Source organism: Corvus hawaiiensis, chromosome 5 (genome assembly GCF_020740725.1).
Source record: "Corvus hawaiiensis isolate bCorHaw1 chromosome 5, bCorHaw1.pri.cur, whole genome shotgun sequence".
NCBI lineage: Eukaryota > Metazoa > Chordata > Aves > Passeriformes > Corvidae > Corvus > Corvus hawaiiensis.
The window spans coordinates 29350517-29374192 of NC_063217.1; the positions used below are offsets into that span (position 1 = coordinate 29350517).

Below are 23676 nucleotides of genomic sequence, written 5' to 3' on the forward strand. Positions count from 1 at the left end.
AAATGGAACCAGATGTGCTCATCATTACCCATCAGGCCACCATGCCAAGCTAATTTTGCCAAATAGCCCAAATATACACAAAGCTGTAATGACCTTTAATTCCTAACAGCTTCAGTAGATCTTATTAAAAGCAGTGGTGGGCTCAGGGATCAGAAACTACTAGTTTCAGCTTTCAAATGGGCTGTGTGAGGATGCTAACCCCAATGACATTACAATATAAGATGTCTTATGAGCAAAAGAAGTATTATAAATAGTACTAATTAAAACACGGAAGAAGAAGATGAACTTGTGAAAGAAGTAAGACAAGTTTCTCACCGATCATTTTTCTTTTTTGCAGTCTGAGGAAAAAAAATAAAGAGAGGAGATTGTCATTTCTGTTCTTAAACACATAGATCTGATGGATGATAGAGCAATATAGGAATTCAGAGAGAGGGATAGTGGGAAAAGAATTAGGTTTTATGGTCACCCATAAATGTTGCAGTGGCAGTAAAGTGTAAGGGTACATGGCACAAGCATTTCTACTTAGGTTTGTAAAATAATTTCTACTTCTCATAGTAGCTGGAAAGATTGAGAAATGTGGACTATCTTTTTAACGGTCTTTAAAATCTCATAAAAATACCTATCTTCAATACACTGATATTCTGTTGCACTACATTCTTTCCTCAGTGAAGTTATTGTTGCTTTCACATCAGCAAAATTCCTTACTCCTAGTAAGATAGAAGCTATTTAAATTCTCTGAAATGGGAAAGTATTTCAATTTGAGATCATCTGACTTTATTGATTCACATCCAATAGCCTATTACAAGATACTGAAGAAAATTCCAAGTTAAGCTCATTAGCAATTTGATTTGATCAACAAATTGAGATGTTTAATTTCTAGTCTGACATCTAATTTTTCCACTTTCACTGGGTGTCCATTGTTTTAGGGGTTCTGCATACTCAGTTGAAGAAAAAAATCTCCAGAGGATTATAACATAATTATACACTGGTCAGCTTCAGTGAGGTTAACATACCATGGAACATGACCGTGCATATACTTCACTGCACTACGACATTTCTAAGGGGTACAGAAGGAGGTTTCTCTTGAAATTGTACAAAGTGAACACAGGTAATATTTTACTCTGTCAGGTTGCAGGCCAAAACCTTAAAGCCTATAGATGACAACATATGCCCATAAGAAATAGAATAGATTTTATCAAGTGCTTTCAAAGAACAGACTCAAACTGAAAAGTGGCTTCAAGTTATCTTAAAAGCTGCCATGGCTGGGAAATAAGCCAAGGAATCTGTGTTTCTGTAATACTTGTGCTGATGCCAGTGATAAATATTTGCGCAGTCATTTTCCCTCCCTTGAATTTCCCTCCCTCCTTCGCTTGAAGTATTTGAGTGCTTGCTTGAGGGTCCTAACAGACCACAGATAATTTCATCTTGCAGTGAACAAGAGTCAAAATCAAATTACAGAGGTTACTACTAGAGTATGAAAATTCAGAAAATAGATATCTGAACTCATAAATTAAAATGAAACATATAGAATTCTCAGATGTTGTGCAAGTTACTGTGTGAGATTTTATGGGATTTATTATGTAGAAGGTTAGAGCTGCTGATCATAGTATTCTTTTTGGCCTCAGAAAGGGAACTGTGGCTATTCCATATGATCTGAGATGAAAAAAAATGAACTCACAGTCAGCTAGCAAAGAGTTGTCAGGGAATTCTGGAATGACCCCAAAATTAGATTTAAAGGCAAGGAACAATCTTAGTGGAGAACCTAAAAAATTCTGAGTATGAGATTATTTTTGCCTAAGAATTCTTCCTATCTCATTCACTTTATTGTAGAAATCCAGAAGGGTAATCAACATAGCAAGAAGCATATATATGTATATATGTATGTATGTATGCGTGCACTGTATGTGCTAATATCTACTAGACTGAAAATATCATATGGAAACATCATCTTCCTTTTCTTTGTTGCTACAACTGTGAAAAAACCCCTCTAATTCTGGCTAAAAGATTAAATGTCTGGATTTTATCAATACCGTAAGCCTCATTAGGTTCTCAGGCTTCTAAAATATGTGGTGTGCAGAAGAATATGGTCAGCACTTCTGTATTAGTGAAGTTGTGAATATGTCCATTCAGCAAATTCTTGCAGCAGAAAAACAAACAAATTCATCAACATAAATGTATGCTTGCAATCCTGTTTGTCTTGGTTCTGCACAATGAGAGATTTTTAGGCAGCACCTCATGTTAGGAAAAAGACAACAGTTTTTCTTCTTCAGATCTGTTACATTAAATTCTGTCACTGTGTCATCAATTAAAAGCAGAAAGAAACAAAACCAGTGTCCTCCTTGACTTCAGCAACTGTCCTCAAAATTATTATCCAGGGTCTCTTAGCTTTTTGAAACCTGCCAAATTTTCAGTTTAATCTGTCTTGTAGCAAGATCACTCAAATTTGTATCTCCCCCCAATTTACTGAGCACTCTTTAACAAACTAATTGATAGTAAAGCAAACACTGTCTTAATCAGGTTGCTCAGAAAAGTTGCTTTCATTTGCATTGTGAAGCTTTTTGCTTTTCGTCTCTGTTCGAGGTTCAACAAAAATCAGGAATATTTGATGAACTACTGATCAGAGAAAACATGGCAGATGAATACTTGAAGATCTAATTTACCATCTTTAAATGAGCATGTTCAGGATGAAGAGAAGTAGGCACGGTAAGAGCTAGTATATCAAGGCAAGCACAACACACAAAGAAGCTGTGTACCTCACTGAGGGAAAAATAGACAAGAAGCAGATACAGAGAGAAAATATAAGACTGAGGTCACGCTACTTTTGCAGCAGCCTTCTGGGAACACTTCACAGTCTTGTCTCTGTCCCCTCAGCTCTGAATACTGACTGCAAGGATGTGCAAATGATATTGCAAAGCACAAGAAAGTGTTATACAAGAATCTTGGATGGAAGTGAACTGCTTACTTAGCCTTTCGAAATCACACTTTCTTTTATATATTTCACAGATAGCTACCTGGAAGACCATCAGATTAATGAACAAAGTAAAAGCAAAAAAGACCATCTTGTACATTTAATGATATATTAAATATACATGAGAAAGCACAATTTTCTATTTTCCTCAATCTTATGGACCAGTACTGGTTAATTGCCTTGAGGTTTTCTGCTGTGACTGGCAGTGACAGGCAGTTATACGCCAAACCCTTCTTGCCTATGGCTCACCACAGCAGGCCAGCTGTTCCTTCAGCTCAGATGGCAGATACTTTGGTACTGCAGGATGGCTGCCAAAATAGAACTTCATTATCAAGTAGCTCTTGCAGAAACTCTGAAAGAATGCTGTGAAATTTGAACAGAATACTGATAGAGACTAAGAGCATTTTGGAGCATCAACAAAAAATCATCTAAAGCTGAACTGCCTTGTATTGGTTCTGTCTTATCTCTCTGCCAAATGAAATTGTATTGGTACACAGGAGAGACCTCAAAATGTGAAAGAAGAAGAGAAAAGCAGAATGTGGAGTTCCTTTATCCCCATGCCTTTTCAGCAATCAATTTCTATTAGTTCAGGTCCCTCAGAAAAATGTGCCAACCTCTCATCCCTATTTGCGAGAAACTGCAAAACATAAACTCTAATTTCTATTACAGTGTAATCCAAAAGCTAAAGTCATGGATAGGTTCTATTCTATTTTCACATAAGAGAACATGAGAAACTGAAGATGCATCTAAAGTCAAATCACAAGAGACTTGGGTGTGAAGTAGGATGAATTAAACAAAATCTTACCTTGTAGCATCTTTGCACATCTGGCCACAACTTTTTAATATATTACATTGAAAATTGCTTCTCAGATCTTATTACCCACTTGTGCTATTGTATTTTTTTCTGCTGCCCAACTAATTGACTGACTGGCTAGCTGTTATCAACTTCTTTTGTTCATTCTTTTTTTGTATGTTTAATTTACCACTTGGAAGTAGAATCTGCCTAAACATTCCTCTCCTATTATTTTTATTAGCTGCCTCTGTGTAAGATTAACACAGATATGTTCACCCTCAGACAAACACATCCCTAACTCCAAAAATAAACTAACTGACCTTCTCACAGTCTGGAAATACTGGTATCAATGAGCAAACTCCAGTACAGGGAGATATTTCCATCACTGGGATAATCTGGCCCATTTTTTGTTTTCCCACATTGCTGCAAGCTGGTGAACATGGCAGTGCAGGAGGAAGCTCAGTGGATCAATAAGTTCTCAGCCTGTGCTGGTCTGAGCAGCTGCTGCATTGTTTGGGTACATAGTACATACTTACATGGATTCTGAATTTACCTCCTCCTACTGAGCACTAACAGTGATTAACAGATTATAATCTCTTCAAAACAGGATTTACTTGATCTCAATTTCTTTCACAGTGCTAAGGGTACCGCAACAATTAGTGAATAAGGGTATTGATCAGTCGGGCAATCAATGTGCTGTGCTGCTTCTCTCTCTTTCATCCCCTCAAAAAATTTAAGTACATAGCTACATAAAATGCAAATGCAAGTTTAGTCACTTTTTGAAAATTCACTTCAACCTCTTAATAGGATGTACATCACAAGGAAAGCTGTTCTGCCAGCACTAGTGGGGAAAAGCTGAAGGAACTAGTCTTTGGAAATGGTTTAAATTATTGTAAAAGCAATTCTATAATGTAAAATTAGCGAATGTATAAGACATTTGTTGTCACCAAGATACTATACAGCTTCTTGAATATGTTGGGGTTTTTTCTGGTTTCGTTTTCTTTTTTTAAACTCCGTTTGTTGCCAAAGAACTATTCAGTGAGTTCCTAATGTGTAGCCTACAATATAAGTAGGCTCCCTCCTGTGTCTGCTCCAATAGTGGCATTCCCTTAGAGTAATAAATATGCTCTATATAGCAATTAGGTTTAGGCATGATTGTAAATCCAAAGTTCACAAGGTTGCCATTAATATTATCTTACATCCTTATTTCCTGTTGTCTTCATAGCTTAATATGTTTACTCTTAAATTAGAACATAATTAGCAAATCATATAGCTCATTTTTACTGAAAATAGCAGCTTGGTGAAATGCTTCTTATCATCTGGGGCTGACCTTCCCACAGACTGCATATCCTGGAACAGAGTATTGTAATAAGAGAAATCAGTTGTTTTGGATCTAGGCCAAAGACTAATTTAATTTCTCTGGCTGCCCCTCTCCTTTCCAGCTCTTCTCCCTGCTCTCCCCAGTAATACTCACATATGTGAATTGGAGTTAAGAAGTTGCAGTTGATAAACAAAACAAAGACAAAACTGCTAAGAACTTAATGAAAACATCAGTAAGTCATAGCATCTGGATCTCATCATCCACCTCTGACGTAAAGAAGATGTCCAGATGTTAGCAGAACTGTAGCAGTTGAAATATTTTGTGAGCAAGATTCCTTCCAAACAATCAGATACAAAGCAGTTCAGCACTTTCAGTTCAGCAGTTTTTAGTAATGTTTCAAATATATAGTGGTCTTTTAGATGTGTAAAATGCCTGCCCAGTGCCGAAAGAATATTCAGTCTGGGGAGACGGGTCTGGGGATTGTGAGCCTTCCCTTTTGGTAAGTGCACACGAATGTTCAAAGAGCAGGAGAAGATGAGGCCTCCTGGTTGTCTGTCATTAGGATAGACTTCTAGAAGAGACACAATGCTGCTTATCTTGTGCTATCCAGTGTTTAAGTCTAGAGTTTAACAATATCTACAATGATGAATTATAAAACTGGGCCTGGAGAGAGCAAACCGTACTTTTCACCTTTCTCACTCATTTTTAATCCCCATTTGACAACGTGTACTGCATACAAGCCTTGCATGCTGAAAAGTATAAATGATGAGGCTGGTTTCCTAACAGGTGGTTGCCAGGTGTATTGCATTTTTCCTTCCACTCCTGTCCAAGCTTCCTGATGGAATAGTGATATTTTTTCTCATTTGGATGCTCATTCTCCATTTGCAGAGTGACTCAATTACTAAGTTCCTCTTGGACATGATGTGCGGACAACTCTGGGTGTGCTTCCTCCTTCCTTGGCCCATGCTAATAAAGAATCATTTCAGAGTCCCCAAGAAAACAGGGAAGTTATTGCTAAAAATTCCTAATTGCTGAAGTGTTCAGGGACTGGATTCTTCTTCTGCACATCCCTAAAATCTCAGGCAGGACAGGACATGGGCTTGCTAGCTGATTGCTGCAGTCCTAAAACTGGCTACAAGGACTGTGGAAAAAAACCAGAATACTGAAAAAAGGGTGTATTTTCATAATCCTCTCCAGCTGCTGAAATTTGAATGCATGAGGATTTTGTAGCAACCACTTTTACAATATGCCTAGTATACTGTGCTCTTATTGTAAACTTGGACTAAACAGTGCCATTCTTGTAGCCTGACTATAGAAATGATGGTGGAAGTCCATGAGAAAAATGCTTAAAATTTCACTAATGGAGGAAAATGGCAAAGTCATACATAAAACTTCCCAATTGTCCAGTCTCCCAACAGTGCAATTTATCTCTGTCGTATGAAAATATTTATTACAAACAGGCAAAGTGACAGAGTATGCACACATTCTCTTCCCTTTGAGAGCTCCAACCTCTTTTGGTATTAGACTTCAAATTAGAAGCATGAGAGGGTTGGAAACAAGGCACTCCAGTAGCCAGAAATAAACAGCACCAGTTTCACTACAGGTACCTACAACATTTCTGGAATTTCTCTACATTTACATGTAGAGATTAAGAAATTAAGAGAAAGAACATGGAACAAGAGTCCAATGATGCATTTAATTCCAAATGCCATTTTGAATGAGTATTTTGACTGAGGGACTTTGCCTTAAATGAATTACAGTCATTCCCTGATAAAAACACCAATGCTAAAAAAGGCATACTCTATATATCATATTGGAATTTAGTGTGGCAATATTTTAAAAAATTAGACAAGCACGTGCTATTTATGAAATACATTATTTCTGATTTCATTTGATATCTGAATTTGAAAGATGTGAAGAATAATAAACCACAAGAATGAAACTGATGTTTTCTCAAAAAAACATGCTTACACTATAAGCTTGCTTAATAATTATATGGATAACAGCAAAGCTCATGAGCACTCTCAAAGGGAGGAGACTTGATATGATAATGATATTTAATCATTCAACCAAAATAAATTATTCATTTGTTTTGCACTAGATGTGCTACACTTGCTTTATTATAGATATAGCTCCTTTAGTTATCAGACAACTGTTGTTTACTGTTTTCCTGTTTCTTTTCCATAAATTACAGTCTCTTTACAAATATGTATGAAATCAATAGCTGATCATGCTCCACATCATAATAGCCTGAGTAAAGCACCAAACCTCTTGGAGATTGTCTCCAGATTGGGGGTCAGTAATTTGCTAAAAATGCTGATAGAGACAAACAGTGATATATCTGAAACTATATATCAAGTGGTCTTGAGTTCTGCAACATACCCATTTTTTAAGACCTTATTTCACCTACACACACTGTAAATCTTTCTCCAATCTCAGAACAAAGCAAACACTTCAAGAAGTAATTTCTCTTCTGCATGAGCATAAATTTTGGGGACAGTTGAAATGCAGTGCAAAATTCTTCACCTTAACTTGGGGCTTAAAAAAATTTCAAAGGATAAAAATTCCTTTCTTTCCTTCCTTTACTTGCTATAGATAGCTACAGACATACTTTGAAGTATAAGCAATATCTGGGAAATGTTTAAGAATTATTAAATATATATATATACTCACAGACTTCATAATCTGTACATGGGTATGCTTTAAGGCATCAGAGGTAAGAGCAAAGTATATGAGAAAACAACAATTATAAATCCAGTGGAAATATAGGGATGCTGATAATGGAGAACAAATTAGGCATCAACAAGAACAGAGAGTAGGCAGCAGATGCACACAGTGTTCCTAGACAAGCCCCGCAAATTGATAATGGCCAGCAGACAGAAAAGCTTAAATAATGTATAATTCTAGCTAATCATCATAAATTAAAGAATAAAAGGTCTACCCAAAGGGTCCTGCAGAGAAAATTTTCATAAGGAGACTCAAAAATAACCTAGCCTGTACTAAAACCATGAAAACTAGATGGAAGTTGACTGATAGTCTTCTAAAAGGAATCTAAATGGAAATGAGTTGTTTGATGGGATTACTTTTTCTCCAATCCCAGAGTTCTCTCTCTGGCTACATCTTTATCAATAACTTACACAGACTTATAGAATCTTTCCAGATGATTCAAGTACTAGCAAAATAGGCATAATGAGAATTGGTCTGTAACAGATCTTGGAAATTGAGTAATTCAGCATTTCTTTGGCAATTAACAAAAAACAAAACGAAGAAAAACAATGGTGGCAAAAGCCCACTTAAGTAGGCTAAAAGGTACAAATTAAATTAATTTCTGGGATAAATACATATTGAGAAGTTTTAGTGAACTTCAAATTAGAAAAAAAATGACAGTTGAATATGAGAGATGGTAAGTAGGTAAATAAACAATATAATTTCAAACAGAATAGCTGAAAGTTTATTTTTAAAATAACATATAAAAAATGTTTTACCTCAGACTTTCAATGACTAAGCTACTGCAGCAAAACTGTCAGTAATTCACCAACACCAGACTACCTACACATTCTTTTTTGTCTATGATACCAGAATTTCAGAAGACAATGCAACTTTTGCACCATAAAACAACCCCATTTTTTTAAAAGAGAGGCACATTAGCAGTCAGTTTTACTCAGTGTCTGATCATGTATTCCAAAAAATGCTGGTGAAAATGAAAAAGCCAGGATCTTTAGTCATGTTGTATGGTGAACATAATGGCTCTTAGTACAATGCAGATAAATGCTATATTGGGTCATGCAAATTCAGACAACAGTGAAGGCACTAGGAGAAATCTGTCTACAATGTTTTGAGGTCATGTGCATTTGAGAGCTGAGAATGATGCTTCCTGTTCTGTGAAACCTCATTCTGTGCTGCTGCCCTTCTTGTGCATGAAATCCTGGTCTCTTTGGGAGGTCTGTCCACTGAAGAAGCCAGAATGTTCTTCCCTTCCCAGCTGAGGATGTGGTCTGACATTAGTAAGAGGAATTAACTGGGAACTCCAAAGGAAATATATCTATTTCTTGTGAATGCAGTAACAAGAAAAGTTACAATTTTCATATTGCCTATTTAGGGGCTCTCTAAACTTAAGTCTTATTCTTTGTCATTTTTTGCTGTTCACTCCACTACCCCAAATTGTTTCTCACCTCTACTGAGCATTTTAGATGTCCCAGAAACTGAAAATGTTTAATGATTTACCTAATGAATAATTTTCCACATTTTAAGATCACCAGATATGACTATAAATGTGTCTAGATGTTCTTTGTCTACATAAACTGAGAAGAAGGTAAAAAGACAGAATGGAAAACCATGATCTGTGCTGCTGTGATGTGACTATGCTGAGCTGCAGCTCACTGCTCCTCAGGACAGGTGTTTTGTAAATATACACCATATTTATATGCCATACCAAATTTATACAACAGTAACAATAGATCACAATATGGTATAATAATATACCACAATTATACGAGTGTGCTCCACCCCAGCAGGCTGAACCACAGGCTGTTCTGCCACGTGATAAGATGGCACAGGCAGTAACTCAGGCCTGGTGTTGGGGTTCGAAAGCAACATGAGGATGCTGCTCTACAGTGCCCAGAGTAGGAGAGCACACAGAGGTGATCTTGAGAGGGCGGTCCGCATTCATTTGCATTCCTTTACTGCACCCACTCAAAATCAAAGTGGTTTTAGCTACAGTCATTTAATTCCATACAATTTTAATAAGAGCATCTCAAATATTTTTGATACCTTTTGCACAGGACTATTGCTCCCTTTCTTCTGTGTCAGTAAGACTACATGATCATAGAATCCTTGAATGATAGAGTGGTTTAGGTTGGAAGGGACTTTAAAGATCATCTAGTTCAAATCCCCTACCATGGGCAGGGACACCTTCCACTAGACCAGGTTGCTCAAAGCCCCATCCAGCCCTGTCTCAAACACCTCCAGGGATGGGGAGTCCACAGCCTCTCTGGGCAACCTGTTCCAGCACCTCCCTACCCTTATAGTACAGAATTTCTTCCTAATATCTAGTGTAAACCTACTGTCTTTCAGCTTAAGTCCATTACCCCTTGTTTTTTCACTATATGCCCCTGTGAAAAGTTCCTCTCCAGCTTTCTTGTAAGCCCCTTTTAGATACTGGAAGGCTGCTACGAGGTCTTCCCAAAGTCTTTTCTTCTCCAGCCATTCTTATCTAATGGAAAAAACATTTTCCATGATATATTTCCTACTTAGCAAGTAGATAGTACTCCCTGTTTGATGATGATATCAAATTATATTTCATGAAGTGCTACTTCTGTGCGCAGGCTAGAAGGATGTTTTGAAGGCAAAACATTTACTTTGTCTTGAATATGCCATGAAGACTACATATTTCATATTTTCTTCTTTCTTTTGCAAATAATGTGGGGTTTTGTTTAAAGGCATGTCCTGATAACACAAATTGCTGATCTAAGAGGATTTCTCCTTTCAGTGTCATGACCCTTCTTGACCATTTTCAGGTAGTCAGCAGTTTAAACTGCTGATATCCTGGAGAACAAACAGAACAGCAACACAACTTGCTGTTTTGTTTCTCTTCCTGAATCTCTTGTTCATGAAGTATTTTCTGGAATACACCCTGATATCTATTCCAACTACATGCTGTAGTTCTTTTTGGGGGTTTAGCTTGATGATTTTTGGATCTTGTGACTGACAGCAGCCCAAACATACTGGTGGACTGACAAGTCTACATCACCAGCACAGCCTGGAAAATGGAACTGTCACTGTTTTTAAGGGTCCTCTAACATCTAAGCCTTGTATTGATAAAAGCTGTGATGGCTCATAACCAGATGCCAAGTAGAATAAAAACATGCCGACCCTTATCAGCGCAGCTGAAGGGGCTAAAGGGTTCACGTTCACTCCCCATTTCTAGGAATGTGACAGAATCTCCAGAAATATAATTAGCAGTTGTTTAAATATTTGATAATCATATGTAAAGTTAAATATATACATTTATCAAGGTCTCTTTGTATCCTGATAAAATCTGCATACTTTCATATGTAGGTCACATTCTGAAGGTATAAATTACATATCATTATATGCTGTCCTGTGTCAGCTGATGAGAGGAAAACAATTTTATAGAAGACAGTTGGTAGCAGTTGTAGTACGTGGACACAGGCCAGAGGTACTTGGAGTCTGCTGATGCAAATGCCATTCTGAACTTAATGATAAAGTAAAAAGCGTACTTCAAAGCATTCACATAAACATCTCTAACAGGTAGAATGGCACTGAATGTCAGGGTAAACTAGCGTCTAGCTGACTGGGCAACATGCAGATTAAACAAAGGCTGACTTGGCCCCACTGGCTCCCCTTTTATAGATTTGTCTAACATCCATGCCTTTTCACTCAGAATTTCTCTCCTCTCAGTGCTTCTTCCAGTGAAGTTTCAGAAATGTCCTGAACATCAGGACCTGTGTTGTGACTGCTGCTCCATGCCCTGCAGTGGTTAAGGCTACCAAAGACACCCAGTTTTATAACACACCTTTGAGAGATGAAGTGGACTATCTGCCCAGTTCCTTTTGCTGTGGAGAGAGGTTAATGTCCAGTGCTTTTATGACACTGCCATATTTGTGACCACCTACTGAGCACTAAAGTAAATGTGATGCCCCCATCTCCTGTGACCATGAGGTTTTACTGTAAAATAGTGGTAAAGCTGAGTTCCTCTGCCTAGGAAACTCACTGTCCTTTGCCATCTATGGGAACAGGCACAGAATTAATCCAGTCACTAACACAAGTGGGCAGAACAAGGTTTTTATGAGTAGGTCTAATTCAGAGCAGATTTTTGCCCATGTGTTTCTTTATAGGCAATGGCCACTCACTGCCTGATTACCCAATGTAATCAGTTTTGGAATTAGTGCTCAACTAAATGTTATGCACTTAGCTACTCTTATTTCTCCAAAACATAAATGCAGGAGAGTGATGTAAACTTTCAGTTTACATTAGTAGACCATAAAGTCTGCCTCTTGGTCATCTCATTCTTGATCTTATCATTACTCACATTTCTCCTCCCTCATTCACTCCCCCTGGAATAAACCACCCCCACTGTAAGTATACAAACAAACCAAAATGATCCCTCTGGCAGTCACACCCATTGTGCATTTCTGCTGACTTCTTTGAAATCTCTAAATGCTGCAAAATAAAAGTAACAACCCCAGCAGGGTGAATGAGAAGCATTCATCTGACAAGACAATAAGAGAAGAGAAAAATAAAGTGAGTTAAATTATCTTCTTCTCCAACCCTCTATGGTGGTCTGACTCGAGTTTTTGAGTATTTGCAAGTCAAAATAAAAATGTGGACTGAAACTATATAGATGGCTGGTAATTTGTATCTCAGAAGCCTAGCTCTGGCATACCTGACACTCACTTGGAGTGCACAGTACTGAAATCCTTGCCAGAGGAAATACCAGTAATTGTTCAGTGCACAGCCCAGATATTCCAACTGACACACTCCTTGGCTACAAAACGCTCCGTAACGCAACTCACTGAAGCACATCACGGCAGTAAAGCACAAGCTCTGACCCAATAGCAAAATAAAATGCTTCAGCATGCGTTAGTCTGAGGAGTTTGTGCCATAATACTGAACCAAAATTCGCTGCTGCTTTTCTTTTAACCGAAGTTTGTCTCATCTAGTTAGAGGAGCACATACAGCTCCACCCTAGGCAGAGCACAGATGTAACATGACACACAAACAAAAGGCTGGAGAAATACTCAGAGGCTACACCGATACATATGCAAATGATACCACTAATTACTGTTATAGGTTTTGATCCCTTATGAATTTTAAAATATATTTATGTAATGTCCTTCTCACCTGCCAGTCGTCTGTCTCTCGTGTTTTTCCAGATAACATCCAAGGCTCTAGCAGTGGAGTCCCTGATATGATCACTAAATGATCTCCTCAGAGGGGCTTTCACCGGGTGATGCATAATGCAGATCGATCACACTTCCAGGTCAAACGACTGTAGCTTAGCCCCAGGAAAAAGGGCATTCTCTGCCCGGGGATCTGTTTGGATTTCTCTTTGCCAGGCAGGCAGGTTGTTACTTTATATAATTTGTCATCAGCCTTGTGGAGCTTTTCCTTGAAGAGTCAGGCATTGCAGTTCTCACTGCGGATGCAGGAAAGCTCAGACTGCAGCCAGCCTACTGGAAAGCTGCCAAAATCTTACATCTGGAACAGTTTACAAATGAGCTAACGATACAGTCATTTAGATTTGGGGCTTTATTTGTGGATATCTATACTATTCTACCTTCCTGTTTAATCAAATAACTTACCAGGCACATACTTGCATGCTCATTTATTAGGACAATATTTCCCTGCTTAGCTGATATTTCAGGTAATCTTTCATGTTTGGACACGAAAAAGGTAAGAAATAGAAGAGAGATAAAGTAATTTTAAGTATTTAGAGGTCAGATATTTTATTTCGTTACCATATCTTTTCTTGCATTTTACCCTAGCTAAGACATAGAATAGGGCCCGATTCTGAGTTCCATATATTTAATACTTCATGACAGTGCACTAATGAAAGAATGGAAATACAAAAATGAAAGGAAAAGGGGAGATAAGAAAAAAGAGAGGGAACTAAGCCTCCACATCTTTGCTGAGTGGAAAGATAAGTTCCCATATGAAAAATGTTTATGAATGTAACAGAGATTAATAGTCACAGTAAATTAAGCCATTTGACCTTGCTTGTTTTGACCTTTTAAATTGATTACTATGTCCTGTGGCTTCCCTGAGGGAGAAAGGGAGAAATAAAAGGGTACCTGAGACTCTCTTTCCCTTTTTAATGTTATGTATGGTAATATGTGAAGAGATGGGAGATGCCAGTTTAAAAACCTAATCCCCTTTTTTTATATGGGAAAGCAAAAACTGTCAAATAAAGTTGTCTTCATGTTCATTCTAGGGATAGTCCTTAATTTTTTTACAGCAACTACAGCTATTAATATTAGATACCATTATTTTCTTTAGAAGTAGTATCATTAAGTTGATTGATTAACTTGTCACAAGGTTGGCATACAGAGACCAAATTACAGAAATGTGTTTTAACCTATGGTTTTTCACTCCCTTTGAATTCCTTCCTAGAATAAAACAGTTTTTATTTTCATAACATTAGATAATTTATTTCACACTTTCTTATTGTAGTCCTCATTTCCTTTAAGACACATCGTTATCTCATGCTGACAATGAAAAGAAATTAACGGGATTTGCAATAGTGTAACTGAGGGAATAACTGGCTCACCATCTATTTAATGCCGATCATAATTTCTTCCCAGCTAGGCCTTAGTCTTTTATCTTTACAGAGCATCTGCAGACACTAATGTCCTGTGTATGTCTTTGAACAAAACAGTGGTGAAGGATCACTATAGTTTGCAGTTGCTTTCCTCATTACACCCCTCCTTCTTTCTGAGGCCGGATGGAGAAAGAAGCAGCCAACTCTCTAGAGAAATTCAATATGATAACACACTCTTGCATGGTTGTAATTTTTTTTTTCCCCTTCTTTTTTCTTTTTTTTGTTCTTTTGTTGTTTGGTTTTTTATTTTATTTTTTTTAACTATTATTCTTGCAAAACTTCCTGGAAGAGCAAGTGGCAATGCTTGCACTGGCAGATACTGACATAGGCTTACATAGGCAAAGGCTGACATGATGAGCAGAGCACAATATATCTCTTTTGAAACACGTACACTCTGTTCAGATGAGATCTGCTGTTGTTTCTAATAGTGAACAGCTCAGAAGAGCATTACTCATTTTTAAATGAGGATGCAGTAAGCGATAACTTGATCAGGAGCTGAATTTCTCTATTTTAGAAGGCAGCAAGGGTGAAGACAGTCTCAAGAGGGTTCTAACTACCAGTGGCCATCTCTACATTACCAACAACATGGCCCAGAAAGAATGGATTTATACAGCAAAATAAATGGTACCAAAGTTTTGACACATCTCGAGGTAGAGTTACTTTGAACTACGTCTACCTGCATCTTGTGAACTGAATGAATTCTCGGGGTTTCATGAACAGGTTGGAGATTACTGGCACACCATGAAGGTGCATCTTTTGGCTTAGTTTCATTTGAAAACCATCCAATTCACATGCTCCAAGATTGCTTGGAGATACGAACCAAAGAGTGGTGTTGGGGGAGCCTTTTCAAAAGCATGCACCTAGTCCAGGTTACAATGTCAATAAAAACATTCAGGCCATTATTCATTTTGGAAGCCAGAACAACTTTTCAGAATTTAAAAATAAAACCAGCAACATATATATATTTCTGACCAGGGTTTGGTTCTTTGAGAGTTACTGTGGGTTATGTTACACATGTAGACATGTTGTGGCTCAAAATGTTTAAAACAGTTCTTAAAACCAGTTCAACAAAATGGTCTGGAAAATGCCAAAGGGCGAAGGAGAAATAAACTGTAACGAAGCAAAGAAATACTGCTAAAAGCGATTGCTTGTCTGATGCTACAAGACAAATAAATAGATAATCTAAGTAAGATTGTGTAAAGAATTAAATTAAATGTCAGAAAATTTTTAATGGGCCATGGACAGGTAAATAATTAGATATAGATAGGTTAGAAATGGATAGAAAATAAAGGACGTTAATTTTAGAAAGGTGTATGTAGACTGAGAGATATAATGGGGAATACAGTTAAAAGCAGATAATGTGATCAGCAGAGGAAATCTGAGATTCATGACATTCAATACAGTCACAAAATGAGATAAGAGTTTGCCATGGAATATAAAAGCACATGATTATTAATGATTTTTTAATCATGTTAAAAGATGGTATTGGAGCAGAGCTGTACTGCAGTCTCCATTCCTGCACTATTTAATTAACGCCCCTTGTGGAACAACTCACTCAGTTGTGGTCTGCACCTCTCAATTCCCACATGATGCTGAAAAAGCCCAGTGCACAGGGTGACAGTGACAAAGAGTTTTGTGCTGGAAAACACCCATGTGTTCAGGGGAAAGCTGCTGAGATGCCACCACCACTGTGCCATTATTCGATACTGTTGTTGAGAGCTCTACTCTGCATCTCAGGCAAGCTCCTCCCACATTCCCAGTTGCTGCTGCTCAAATGATGTCTGCTTATGTGGATATTTTCCACTTCAGCTCAGGCTTGTTCCCTCTCCCCTTGAAGGTGTAGCTGTTTGCACAGAGACATCTACCTGAATCACAGACCTGCAGTTACTTGCAGATGGTTTGTGTGGAAGAATTTCCTCCATTCCCCTGCTAAACTCATGCTTACAGTCTGACCTGGGAGAGGAGGCCATTGGTACCAAGCACACAGGGTACAGACCTCACCTGGGGAACCTTTGATGTTGATCAACATGAGTGTGCTAGAGTAATTTATTGTTGAACCAAACAGCTATACTGGAGCACTGTAAATGACATTAAAGACAAAAGGTTTTAATGTTGAGATTTAAGGGTTGGCAAAGAATATATTTTTAAAGAAAATGGCAAAATTTTTGCTGGTCTATTTGACAATGTACTGGAAAATCTCCTGAAAACAAATCCCTTTCTGTGACTGAGAAAACATACCCTTCCATATCTTACATCTACAATTCAGTTAACTGTATACAGATGTTACAGCAAAATGCATGCAAATATAGTCCTAAACCACCAACCAGTGTCTAGGTAAAATTTATGAGGCAGCTCTACCTCTTGGCTTCACTGTCTCTGGAAACTTAAGAATGACCACCATCAGACACAGGTTTTTGTATTTGAATAGTTTTGGTGATGACCACAGTCATAGTACATTCAACACTCCATCTATCTTCCAGAACGATTTCATTTTATTCAGCATTTTCAGTTTAATGGCTGAGATGAAAAAAAACCAAACAAGTAAATTCTTAAAAACTGGATGGGTCAACAAAGATGTGTGCTGAACCAAAAATAAGATGAGGGGAACCTGAAGGAGAGGGCTCTGTTGCTGACAAGAGGGGAATGCAGCAGCTGGTGTTTGGGGAGTGAGGTGACAGTATATCCTCAGGAGAGAGACAGCTGCCCGCTCCAAGCATGAGGAGCACCATGCATGCCCAGGAAGAGTCTTTGTGTAATTCCAGAAGCAAATATTTATGGGAACCAGACCCTACCTTCCCTGCCCTTCCAGCCCTCCCACCAGCTGAGATCAGCTCCATCACTGCCTCTCCCAGGGCAGCGTCTTTTCTGTCCCCCAGGCCCGGCGGGCCTCGGGACTGCAACCACTGACTTCTCCCACTTCTTGTTTTGGAAATATTTTTAGAAACCTCTTGTTAACATAAGAAAATCTGTGCCTCTCCAATCTTCCTGTCAAGGCTGAATCTACTTGTAAAGTGCTGCTCATCATTCTTAAACACATAATTCTCAAACCAGCCAAGGGCAGGAGGCAGAGGTTAATTCCCTCTAACCTTATCCTTGCTCAGCACTTCCAGCTGAAGGACCTACACTTGCCAAAGCTATCTGTTTTCTGTCCCTTAGTGGTTCCATCCATGCTCTGCTCTGCAAAGATAATACCAAAGATCCTTTTTGCTCTTAAAGAAAAAGAGCAGACAGAATGCATTGGATACTAGGATGGACAGAAATGGTGATATCATTTTTAGTTCTGGCAACTAAGTCCAGCACTCAGGAAATAAACAAACAGTTGTGCAAGCCTCATGCTCTTCAAGCTTGCTTAAAATATATCGGCCTCCCCTCTGACTCTCCATGAATGTGCAAATTCTTATGTATATCTCTGGCTCATCTGTGTGATTCTGGCCCCTTGGGTCTGGAAGGATGTATGTATACAAAATATGTGCGGGCCGCCAGAGACACATAATTTTTAAACATGATGCCAGTTTGAGCTTTGCTGTGACTTCTCTACAGACTGCAACAAATGGTGTGGCAAATCTAGAGCATCTTTGCTGAGTGGTCTATGCAGCCTGCCTGATCTGATGCGTGCAAACATCTTTCCCCTTGTTAGAGAAGCAAAAAAAGCAATGCCATAATTCTCCAAAAGTATCATAGAACAAAAGAATGTTTCAGAATCAGAACTTTATATCTAATTAAAAAAGGCTGCTGGGCACATGGCATGTGCCATTGTTTCATGTCTCAGCAGATGTCTCCTAATGCTATCTAGGAAACCATGCTGGGAAAGAAGAACTTCAAATTTTGGGTTTGACATGTGCTGCTTTCCAAAAAAAAAACTGGTACTGCAATATCTGCAGTATCTCAGAAACCTGATATGTATCAGGTCAAGAAGCAGCCACCAATCAGAGCAGACTGGAAAGATTTAGAGAAATTCCTGCTGAAAGACAGGGAAATAAAATGTATTCTGTTGAAATATAAAAGTTCCAATAGAAGCTTTACAAATCTCAACGAAATGCTTGATATGACAAAGCCACATTTTGATTCATTTGGATTGGTTTAAAAGAAAAAACCTCTGTTTTTCAATCAGGTAAAGTAAAAATATTGAGAAGTTTCATTTAGCACATAGGTGTCCTTTTGATTTGTCAGTCCTTGGACTCAACCCTATGTGTCCCACCATACTTTGCATTCAGAAAAGTGCCCGTTTGACTTGTGTCAACACCCTGGCGTCAACCTTTGAACAGCCTAGGGGCTAAATGGGTGCAGTCTGGAGAAGAGACAGTAGACCATGACAGAGTAGACCAACAGAGAAAACTTCCTGAGTTTCCTCCATGATGTCAAGAGTGCACTGCTGGGCATCTCTGCACGCTCCTCCCCCATGGTAGGAGAGGTGTGGAGAAGCCCCAGGGACAATCGCTTTCTCTCCAGGTGACCGTAATTGCCTCTGTATACACTGCTTTTGCAAGATGTGCATGCTTTTTACCCTCATGCCATGGTCCAGACCTGTCTTTTTGAACAAGGGTGTATAATTTTAAGAAAGAAAAAGCACAAAATCCACCCGCCCCAGCAGCAGTACGTGATGCAAACTACAGCTGTTGTTGCTTTCATGAACTTTTAAATGTCTGAAACTTGAAGCCTTCTTCTGGTGGAACACTGAGTAGCTCTTGTCAAAATATCTACCTTAATTAGCTTTTATTGTGACATAAATACATACTAATGGGTTTATATAAACCGAGTAGCCTTCTAATATACATTTATGAGTCTCAAATTAAACATGATCTCAAATAAATATGAACAATCTTCATGGTGTGATTATGGCCCTGCTTTGTAAACAGCCCCACAGCTAAATTAGAGTTCTGTGCACTTCAAAGTGTAAGCTTATCTGGCTGTTTCTGAACTGCTGTCTCACTATCACTCTGTGCTCCAAGAATAATAAATAAACCAACACAGGAACGCAGAAAGCATTCCTAATCACATCCATGAATACAAAATAATAAGTAACTGAATAACATGAAAGAAGATGTGCTTCCAGTTTCATTTGCACATTGTTCCATTTTAACCTGTTTTTAATGTAAGTGGTTAAAAACTATTCTTACGTTATTAAAAAAACCCACAGATCTTGCCTGTTTAGCCAAATTTTTGCTGAAATACTGAATATTGAAGAAAAAAAAAGAGACATTAGTGCTAGTGCCATAGTTTAAAATTCAAATGAGGAAGGGAGTGTTAAAGCTTCATTCTGTTTAGCCATATGTGAGGCACCTGCTTAGAGAAGTTTATGGGAGTATTAATCTATGGTAGTGTCCAAACATTTCCAAGCATCTAAACTTGAGCCACAGAACTTTCTTATAGTTATAAAATAGTTGATGGCAATAAGCTGTGAACTGAGGTTAGTTTTGAGCATTAGCCACGTGTTATGCTTCACTACAGCAAAAGAGTATTAAACAGCATTGTTTCTCCTTCCTTCAGTGACCTGACGGGCAAATTGCCCATACATAGCTTTCTGTCAGTTGAGTGATACATTAAAAATTGACTGATTCCATCACTGGAATTAGGGCAGGATGAATAAAATTTCATAGAATAAAAGGCATGGCAGAAGGTACTTCTTTCTTTCCAGTGGAAATGCAAATTAGGCTGTATATGAAATTGCAGTAATAGAAAAGTGCAGAACACACAAAAAACCCCCAGACCCCAAAGCAAAACAAACAGCCCAACACTTCAAAAAAAATCCCCAGCTTGCTATTGCTACTCCCTATTCAAAATCTTCTCTACAATCTTCTTTCATGATTGGAAATTTTCCTTCCCTCTCTTCTGTTTTTTCTCTTTTCCACTTTCTCTGTCCCTCCTGGTCACACTAAGATGGTGATTACCCAGTCATACTAAGATGGTAAGCTCCTTCAATTACATGTCTTCCTCTTCAGACATCTCTCATACAACATGGCACAATAAGATATCAAAGAAACAAAGCTTTTGAGCTTGTCTGTGGCGACCAACATGAGCAGTGATTGTGAATGGAGCAAATTTGATTCAATGAGTTTAATATAATCTACTGGTGGCAGGCTGGTGTCTGTGTATGGAGCAGGGAGCAGAACGGGAGCATGGGGAGTGTTATGTGAGCTGGACTCCTCGAAGCCAGAGGGTGAGCAGGGAGATAACTCAGAGTACAGAGATCATTCTGAACAGAGAGATCAAAGAGTGGCAAGAAATTTTAAATCAAAGAGAAAGTCCCAGTGCTTGCAGGGAATGATGGACAAAGCTTATTCCTGAGAAGATTTAGTGAGTTTTAGGGGTCTCATATAAGTCATCTTCCATTATCACTGCCCTGTGTAATGTGTGTTTTATTAAGTGATGCAAAGAGGCAGAGCTGTCTTCCTCCCTTCTCATCCCTGATGCTGCCACTGCAGCACTGTAAAACACGATCTCTACAGGTTTGTTACTGTGAAGACAAGCAGGATGTAATAATCATCTCTGAGCTGTTGGTTTGTAGCCTCACTGGTAGAGAAAACAGCAGAAAAACTGGAATGTTCATAGGGAGTAATGACATAGAAAGTAGGATCCAAACTGAATCTAAACTTTTGAATAGGTATTGGAACAATACCTTCAGTAGAATTCAAGATTTCACTAATTAAGGCACTGCTGGACAGTTTGTGAATGGTAACTTCTCCTTGTGTCATTTTTGTGTAAATATTCATTTACATGGTTAAATTGGGGATTTATTTTTAACACTGCCTACCTCAGACTCTGGGTTTCTGTTTCAGGTATCTGCCATGCTTTAACTCTTTGTCCTGGAGTTGCTTGTGACATAACTTCTTTGAGGTGCTTTGTGTGTTCATATTAAAACCAGTATTTGGGGAAATGATGAAAGGATATGTTACTTTCCTGATATTGAGAAATTCTAGCTATTTATCCCTACATACTTGATAGTGGTTTGGTAAGGCAATTTGCTCTTTTGTAGACATATGCAATTTTCATCTTTCTGGAGAGTTCATTTGTTGTAGCCTTTTGCAAACCTCCGAGATATTCTATTTCACATCAATTCTGCAAACTCGGATATTAGTGACCAACATCTTAGAAGATATTTTCTCTCCTGTGTTATGTACAGCATAAAAAGTATTTGCAAACACAGCTCCAGGCTGCTGCCAGCCCTGCAGGACGAATGAGAGAACCTGTCTCTCCCAAGCTTTTACTCGCCCCACCTTCATTTCACAGAAGGGTGGAAAAGGGTTGGTCCCTCATGAAATGTTAATACAGAATGAGAAAGCTGTGCTAGGGTCAAGAGGGAGATGTGTATGCACTGCTTTGTGAAGTAGAGACAAGAAGACAGGGAAAGACACAAGGGGAGGAGAGTCCAAGTGTATCTGACATCTCCTGTAGTTTTAATTGCATGCTTCCATTTGAGAATAAAAATTCAGCCACTACATGGCTAGTGAGAACTTTCCTTGAGTTCTGCTCTGATGGAACTAAATAAACATAATTTCAAACAATTGTCTTCTCTGCACTGAACAGATGTTTTTTTCAGAACACTGGCTACAATTAGATTACTTTTTCTAAAAAAAGAGAATCAAAAAGCAAACTCATGATTTTTCCAAGTGTTGCATGCAATTTTGTAGGATGTTTTTCTTCTGGTGTTTGTTATTTGAACTGAAATCTTGCTGATTAGAAGTTCTCATGCCTAAACCTTAAAAGATAAAGAATCTAATATTTTGCTTTACCTTTTGAAAGTGTAATGTATCACAGATGCAAGCTGAAGCTTTATGGGGACTGTGTCAAATATAATTATCTGGAAGATTAAAGCAGTCATCATCTCAACTGAAACATACATTCTGTTTTCCATAATAAAGTCTCTGTTAATAATGAATGCCCACAGCATACCTTAAACACTTACAAAAGAAATCTAAAACTCTAGCTAAAGTTATTATTAGATGTTAATGTTACATATTTACTCCATGAAGTTAGCAACACCATTAAATGAGGTTTTAAAAAGACACTCTGGTCTGCTATTCTAGGAATTGGATTTCTCCGTATCTGTACTTAATTTATTTCACAGCTAATTATCCAAAATTACTTCTGCATGAAATTTACTGTTCCTGCTGGCATCTGGTTTCAGCCACGACATATCTGCCCTCTGGAGTCCCACTGCAGTGCGTGGAAAATCTTCACTTAGAGTTCAGGTTATGACACTTGTACTGAAGCCTGGCTGTGTAAAAATAGTGAGCCAGGACTAGGCGGTTTGGGGAAAAGAAGGTTGACAGGATTCAGCAGTATTTAGCCTAACTTTTATATCCTGAGACTAGTTACTGACTGGCAAGTTCCCCTAAATTGTTTCAGTAGGTCATTTTATTAGTATGTGTTTAGCAAACTGTACACTTCATAGTCTCAAAACCAAGGTGAAAATGTGAACCTTGTGTTTGTAGGGCTGACAGCCTGATCTGTATTTTGCTATAGCTCTATATCGGGCCTAATATTTTTCTGTTGTCAAGTAATTTTGAAAATAGACATATATGGTGGCATCTACGTATGAATGGGGTCTGTAATTAAAATTATCTGCTCTGCTTTTCTTCAGTCTGAACATACTGTCATCATTTGTTGTTAAAAAGATATCTAGATGATGAGTTGGGTTACATAGGAGAACCTAAAATTCTATTTACCTTCTGTAGACTTAAATTTTTCAGAGACATCATTACAATAGTGAATTTATGCAGTTCTTAAATAAAATAAGAAATATGAGTCTTGTCCTTGGGCACAATGCAAGATATTAATGGCTCTGAAATAATCCAAATTAGGCCTTGAAAAAATGTGAACATCTAAAATAGCAGCTGCAACACATACATGGAAAAACTACTTACAAACCCTGATGTACACTAGAATCAAGTAAGTACAAGTGTTTCTTTAAGTGCTTCATAGCAGAAGGGGGGAGGGAAGCAATTAAAGAGCTGGTGAAATATAAGAGAAGTTATTTCATATTTATGAGTAGATGAGGTAGAAATTCCTTGGAAAAATGTGATATTTGTAAGAAGGGAATAAAACACTCCCAAAGAAGTTGAAGAAGAAAACAAACAAGAAAACAAAGCTTACACCTGAGACTGATAGGTTAAACTAATATTTTAAAGATGTATTTATTAAAAATAAGGTACTGCAGTAAAGGTGAAAGGGTAATGTCAAATGTTTGATTGAGAAGCATGGTAAAATATATGTACTTTCTTCTTTATTGCTCTGAAATTTTCATCATAATATTT

At 38.0% G+C, this 23676-nt stretch overlaps 1 protein-coding gene across 3 annotated transcripts in view; it reads right to left on the minus strand.

Annotated features, from left to right (window-relative positions):
- Positions 1 to 23676, minus strand: part of DLC1 (DLC1 Rho GTPase activating protein) — a 203789-nt gene that overhangs the window by 86779 nt on the left and 93334 nt on the right. Inside the window, exon 1 of one of the 3 annotated variants that reach the window (XM_048303349.1) lies at positions 12946 to 13231. The exons of the other annotated variants lie outside the window; for them this stretch is intronic. Within the exon in view, the coding sequence (XP_048159306.1) occupies positions 12946 to 13060 (115 nt within the window). The 5' untranslated portion in view covers positions 13061 to 13231. Of the gene's footprint in view, positions 1 to 12945; positions 13232 to 23676 lie in introns of those variants that run through there. 3 annotated transcript variants of the gene reach the window in all.